The 7,227-nt window shown below is 28.4% G+C and overlaps 1 protein-coding gene across 6 annotated transcripts; it reads right to left on the reverse strand.

The window, feature by feature from the left end:
• Positions 1 to 697: 697 nt before the first annotated feature.
• Positions 698 to 6,566, reverse strand: LOC119603379. 6 transcript variants are annotated; one of them, XM_037955393.1, is made up of 8 exons: positions 6,385 to 6,554; positions 5,310 to 5,387; positions 4,174 to 5,243; positions 3,212 to 3,338; positions 3,068 to 3,121; positions 2,818 to 2,999; positions 2,604 to 2,757; positions 698 to 1,995 (listed from the first exon to the last, which is right to left on the reverse strand). In XM_037955393.1, the coding sequence occupies exons 3-8, from the start codon at positions 5,209 to 5,211 to the stop codon at positions 1,853 to 1,855; spliced, it is 1,698 nt and encodes a 565-aa protein (XP_037811321.1). In that variant the 5' UTR covers positions 5,212 to 5,243; positions 5,310 to 5,387; positions 6,385 to 6,554; the 3' UTR covers positions 698 to 1,852. The 6 variants fall into 6 exon arrangements, 4 of the variants coding, with proteins under 4 accessions (XP_037811321.1, XP_037811324.1, XP_037811323.1 ...); XM_037955396.1 differs by lacking the exon at positions 4,174 to 5,243 and having other exon boundaries at positions 701 to 1,995; positions 5,310 to 5,370; positions 6,385 to 6,546; XM_037955395.1 differs by lacking the exon at positions 4,174 to 5,243 and having other exon boundaries at positions 701 to 1,995; positions 6,385 to 6,546.
• Positions 6,567 to 7,227: the final 661 nt, after the last annotated feature.

Consider the following 7,227-nt stretch of genomic DNA (forward strand, 5'->3'; position numbering starts at 1 on the left):
AAAATTAGTTTAAATATTTGCAAAATACAAAATACAAAATATCAGCAAAAAAAACTCTTTAATACTTCAAATTTTTATATAATGGAAAAAACATTCATTCATGTTGTGACTAAGCAAAATGTTTTCATGAAAATTTAAATTTCTATGAACAAAAGTAGAAATTTATCGCCTCTAACGAACAATAAAATTTGTGTACGAATTTTGAAATTTTCTCTTAATATTTGTAAAATTTCTTTTATGTACTTTCGTTCAGTATGTAGTAAAAGTTTTAAACATTTGCTCCATAAACTGTTACAACAAAATATGTACCTACTCCAAGTAAATGGAGTGCATTGTTTGTAAAAACGTAACTGGCATCTTGGGCACAGTTTGAATTTCTACAAATACTATACAAACTGTATTTGCTGTAAAAGCATAAACCTCTGATTATTTTCCAAACATAATTTTATTTTTAAACTTAAGCAAAGAAAATACATATAAAAATGTTATTTATACAAACACATACATACATAAATAGACAGATAGATAAGTACTTATTGTACATATAGTTGTAGATACATAGATACCCAGGAAAAACTTACATTGAAAAGTAATGAGTTAAAAAGCTAAAAAAACCTATTTGCACTACTTCTTCATTAGCATTTAGAGTCATTATTTTAACACGGTGATGTCATTGGAGGCAAGTACTTCTACGCTCGCTTACAAATAGGGAGTTAAAGAAGTACTTACCACGCTCGCTTACAAATAGGGACTTATAGAAGTCATTACAAATAGGGACTTATAGAAGTCATTACAAATAGGGACTTCAAGAAGTCATTATAAATAGGAACTTCAAGAAGTCATTATAAATAGGGACTTCAAGAAGTCATTATAAATAAGGACTTCAAGAAGTCATTATAAATAGGGACTTCAGGAAGTCATTACAAATAATGACTTCAAGAAATCATTAAAAATAAGGACTTCAAGAAGTCATTATAAAAAGGCACTTCGGGAAGTCATTACAAATAAGGACTTCAGAAAGTCATTACAAATAAGGACTTCAGGATGTCATTAAAAATAAGGAGTCTAAGAAGGCAATACATACATAGATGTCACAAAATTAATACTTACAACAATTGCTTGATTACTGAATTGACAATTTTTTCATAAAAACATTAACTAATTTTATTTCATTTGTAATGTAGACAGAAAAAAATATGCTGAAAAACTTAACGAAAAATAAATACAATTTTACATATATAACACCCCGTAACAATTTTGAAAAAAAGCTTTCACACATAGAAAAGTTGATAGCATGTGAAACTAGAGTCCATTCTGCATACTCTGATTTTTATAATCAGCTCTTATGTCCTTATAAAAGGACTTCAAAGTTTAAAGGACTTACAATTTCAAACAAATATTTTAAATATTTATATGTGTTGCATAACTCAAGCTCCATTTTTTGTGAGTCGGTCTAATGTACATCAATAAAAATCGTATGTCCTTCAAACTTTAAGGTCCTTTTACAGGGACATAAGAGCTGATTATGAAAAACTGAGTAAACATAGTTAGTACTAATGGTCCACAGATTCCTGTACATGTGTGAAAATTACTGTTACATGGGATAATAAAAACTAATTATTCATTCATTTTTATATTAAATATATGCTTATATATACACATAAGCGTATTAAATTAAATACATTCTTAAAAAATATCCTTGGTTTGGTTCAGTCTAAATTTTTTAATTGAACGAACACAAATGAAATTATTAAAAAAAATAGTTCAGTTTCAAAAAAGTGTATGAAATAAAAATGTGCTACACAAAATATCTGATAAACATTAATTATAAATGAATTTAAATATAAATTTATTAATTTGTTGGGATATCTTTGGCAGTATTTTGTTCCTTTTTTTTAACGCACTGATCTTTGAAGTAACGGTTTTTAATATCTTTGATGGCTTTTCGCATGTCACTCTCAAACGAATGAGAGTCATTTGGATTCACAGTAGAACCTAAAAAATAAAATAATAAAAATTGAAATATAATAAATTTGTATTTAAGGAACAAATATTTTTAGAAATTATGGTGAGGTAAATAATTTTACAATATACGGGTGAATATAATGAAATCATTTATGAATCAAATTCTGCATTGATTAATTTTAATAAAGAAAAATCTAAATTGAAATTGAAATTTGTAACTAAGATTAAGAAAATATTATTAAAATTTTACAGACTTTTTTAGTAATTTAAACAATTATTTCGCAAAAATTCACTTATTTTATAAAACTATATAGAATATATAATAACTATAATAATATAATTCGAAATATGTACGAAAATTTTCTTGTCTACTGAATTTCGATTCGAATAAATTTTTTTGGCAATTTTAATATTATGCATTTTGATTCGACGCTTCACCAATAAAAAACAAATAAATAAAACTTAACTACGATCATAATACAGAATACACACAATAGTAAATGATTGAAGCGAAATAATATAGCTTCTATTTTGGAAAATCTTTTTGCGAATTGAATGCGAAAAAGTAATCGATATGCAGAATAGGGGTTATTAATTAGTTATGGATTATTATGAGTAGGGTAATTGCTCATACTTACGCAAGAGAACATCCATTACTTTGTTGTAACTATACAGTCTCTTCTTGTTGTGAGTTCCGTGAAGATTATAACTGAGGATTAAGTGTGGGCTTAAAATTAATTTTAAATTTTTTCTTATACCTCCTTTTCCCAGCAAACATTTAACTGCATGAATCTAAATAAATATATCTTCATTATTTTATTGTATAAATTTTTAACAATGAATAAAAATTACCATTCCACATTTGTTATCATTGTCAATGGCATTTTCCCACTCCTTCAATTCATCTTCGGAGCCTACTGGAAAACGCTGAAGATGTTTTGGGTTTTGCCAAAGTGATGTAATAGTAGACTTAAGTGCAACTGTTTGTTCTGCCAAAATGTTACTCACATTAATATTTTGATTTGACAGTTTGTCTAAAAAAGGAAAATTGTAGAAATTTAACAAATTAAATTTAAAAATATAAAAATAATATTTAATTTACCTAAAAGGAGATTTTGCTGCGTAGAATCATTGTTATTGTTTTGAAGTATATGACCTAAATAAATAAAAAAACGTTAATATTTCCAAAAATAAAGTAGATTTGTTTAAAAATTATAGATAGTATACAAAAAATTCTTATACTTACTTTTAATTTCTTTAACATCTTCTTGAATAGATTCTATTTTTGTTAATATGGCCATCAACGTGCTGTCAAGCTTTTGTTTTTTTGGTTGCGACATTTTGGTGAAGTTATTTGATGCAATCGTGTGGTTCTGGAATTAATACGCACCCGTTAATGTACGGAAGCTCGACAACTTTTGCAAAAATGTCTTTTATGTAAAATGTTGTTCTTGTAGAAAATTCATTTTTTGCAAAAGCAATGTTGAGATCCATAGAATTCAGGGGAGAATTGAAGAAATTCTGTGGATTTAAAAAAGTTTTGGCAATAAATTGTTCTTTGTTTAAAATAGAAGTTATTTTCACAAATTTTTTGTTGACCATTAAACAAACATTGTCTGGCGAACTGCAAGAAAAATAACCTCTGGAGTTAACAAGTGATTTAATAGTACCATTTTTTATTTTTGAACCCTCAAATGGTGTTGGCAGAATAATTGTTTCTTCAAAAAATATGTTGTGAATTTGCTGTGTTAAGTGTTTTGGCATTTTTATACTTCTTTTAATTTTTTGCATATAGTTTTCAAACCCGTATGCTGAAAATGAATCCAGATTGCCAAATTCTTTTACACAATCTACCAAATGGAGTAGATTGTGGACATTATAAGTCACACTTGCTCTCCCATAGAGAACCGGAAATGTTTCAACAAATTCCTTTATCATATTATCTGCTTTTTCAATGTCAGAACTGCTAGAAGAACCGATTAAAATCCTATATGCACTGCTCATTAATAGAAAATGGTCATAAATCTCATTTGGAATGGAATCTTTTAAAACAACAATGCCTGTATACAGTATGAATTGCCTAAATTCTGTGGCTTTCCACCTTCCAATTTCTGATAGAGCTCTAGGTTTTCTGGAGAACTCACGAGGTATGTGCTTACTTAATGACATCAGTTTTTCTGATATTTGCTGTATTGATGACTGGTTTACCTGATTTATGGTCTTTTTGTTTATTATAGCACTCAAAATCTTTTTTGTTATACCAAGATCAATCAGATGCATTGCGTCTAAGGGGAATTGAGTCATCATTTTAATACCGACAACTTCTAATTTCATTTGCAGTTCCAAATACATCGGCTTATGAAAATCTTTAAATGTTCTCTGTTGAAAATCTTCATTAGTTCTTTTTTCTCCAATATATGTTGAGAATGTGTTAACATTATCTATTCGAACACCAATTTGTCTGCACCAAGAGCATCCGTTAAGAGACATATGTCCTTTGATCCCACATACAAATGCCTTTGCTGGGGCATCACATACAAAGGCTCTTATTTTAATGTTTATTCGTTTTCCATTGCAATCAAAACCATTATTTTTCAATTCCATTAACTCCGCAGCAAAATCATGTAAATAATTATTTACATCTGCTGGTTTTTGCTTGCCTACATAACATCCTATCATGAAAACACCACACTGTGGAATATTAACAAATCGGGCTAATATAGGCCACAGACCAACGGCGGAGCTTTTAAAAATGGGTAAACCGTCTATTCCAATGTCCACAGAGACTTCTTCGAGTTGTAGTTCTTCTAATAAACATGTAATTTTGCACAGCTGATTTATTAAACCGATATGCACATATTTTCCGGGAGTAGTTGTTCGTTCATTACATAGGGTATATTTGCCAACAAGACCCTGTACAGACGTCGGTACTTTTAAATTTTCTGATTTCAAAATTTTAAGCAAATCAGTAGTACACTCTGTTGTTGGTTTGTGTTCAAGAAACCACTTTCGTAATTTTTCAGATAATGTTTCGTGTGAATGTAATGGACCTATTTCGGTTTCTCTAAGTTCGTCAACATTTTGTGTAGTTACTATGTTTTCTCTTTGAGGCAATACAAATGTATTTTTGGAAATGGTTGCAGTCGACGTGGCATTATGTTCCGGCTGAGTGGATGTTTGATTTACATTTAATATGTTTTCCTTTATTTTTTTTATATTCCTCTTATATTGCCTTTTACTGAGCATGATTACACGGACAATTTACTCACTCGTTGAATCTATATGTATATATAAATGGATAAATGCTTCTTTATTTGTTTTATTGTTTGTTTATAACTGAATACCTTATTAGCCTCAACAGAATCGATTTCTACAAATTTTTAGTGTGTGTTCCTTTATACATATCTGGAAGGAACAATAAGCTACTACAAATTAGTATACAATTTATATTAATTTTTGTACTGATAATAAACATTCAAACATTAGCGTTCTCAAATCGTATTGAAAATTGGACCATAATGCAAAAATAAACAAATAACAACAACTTCAACTTTTTAACTGCACCATGATTTCAAGAGAAGGATATGTCGTTATATTACAAACGTAAGGAATTGATCCATTAATTTCTAATCATTAACTAACAAAATTATGCATTTATGTTTGATAGATTAAAAATTATGGCGATTTTAATTTATTTATACATATATTCGATGCATGATAATATTTTATCGCGGCTTTAAGATTTCAACATGTAAAATTTAAAAGTATTTCGCTCACGCGATATTTTGGGTATATTGAAATTACGCTGCTAGTGTGCTTCACGAAAAAGCTCATTTATCGAAACTTCCACGTTTACTTTTTCAATATTTAAGCTTCTCCCATAGTGACATCTTCCAGAGCACATTTTGGGGACATACATCAAACGACGCGTAATTACAATGGCTACTTTTTCTCACTTCAAAATTTTGCATAACCGAAGAGCCGCAAATATTCTATCCAAAAAACTGCAAATTTTGTAAAATTGTATAAATTTGGTTTCAAAACTTTGTGGCCACGTAATTCTTTACTTCTAAATGGCACAACCATTAAATATAGACCATAGTCATTCGACAAGTGTATACTGCCTTCAACAGCTCATTTGTAAGCCGCCCTCATAATATCAAAAAGTTGTAAAAAGAACTACTTGGTTTCAATCAGTTTTTTGAGAAATTTTAACTTTAAGTGTTCATTTCTATAACATGGAACTACTATTGACCACAAAATTTTATGGCCTTATTCCTTCAAGTCTTGTGTATAAAAATTCGTCATCACATAAGTTTCAAAATATTAAACGAAAGAAATATTTAATGCACAAAGTTGATTTCTTAAAATCTAAAACAAAAAGAGAATTCCCCATATATACAAATAGTTCATACTTACTATAGTTTTTTCACCAGTTAATCCACAAAGTAGTTTTCAGTTTTATTATTATTTTCAAATAATCTCACTTCCTTTTAATTTCTTTGTTTTTAATAAACTTAAATTTTATAATTTTTCACTTGCGCGTTTTCTGTTGAACTTTATATATTTAAATGTAATCGGTAGTTTTGTAAAATTAATGAATACTAAGTATTCAATAATGTCTACGTTATATAAAATAAAAAGTTACAATGAATATTAGCGGTTTGAAAATCGCTGATAATTGTCATAAAAATCCATATTTTATAACTATGTAAATTAGTATTTGTGTGTGTTCTGACTTCAAATTCACATGAAATCAAGATTTCACAAGCATTTAAAAATGTTTTGTTACCCTTTTCACCTCAATTCTGATTTTAAAACAAGTTTTGGAACTTTCGAAGCAAATTTTTATGTTCTGAAGTGACATAGATAACGAAAAGATTTTTTTAGAATTCAAAAGCCACAACATACACAATAAGGATTCTAAAAATTGTCTTTAAAATAATCGAAGAATCGACTTTTTGTCGGAAAAACTCGAAAAGTCAAAGTCGACTTTTTTGTCCTAACAAAGTCGATAAGTCGACTATCTTGTAAGAAAAAAGTCGAATATTTGATTTTGCAAATAAATGTCGGAAAAAAGGCGAAAAGTCGGGGAAAAAATTAAATAAGCTCGAAAAGTGGACTTTTCATAAAACACAAAAAATATTACAAGTCGACTTTTTGTTTCAACTATAGATGCCTATACACAATATAAAGCTTTTAAAAATGTATGTATATTTGTATAAATGTATTTTATATAAATACTTTAATATCCAATGGTGA

This window comes from Lucilia sericata, unplaced genomic scaffold (genome assembly GCF_015586225.1).
Source record: "Lucilia sericata isolate MDLA Ls3-8-SP2 unplaced genomic scaffold, ASM1558622v1 Contig000298F_arrow, whole genome shotgun sequence".
Lineage (NCBI taxonomy): Eukaryota > Metazoa > Arthropoda > Insecta > Diptera > Calliphoridae > Lucilia > Lucilia sericata.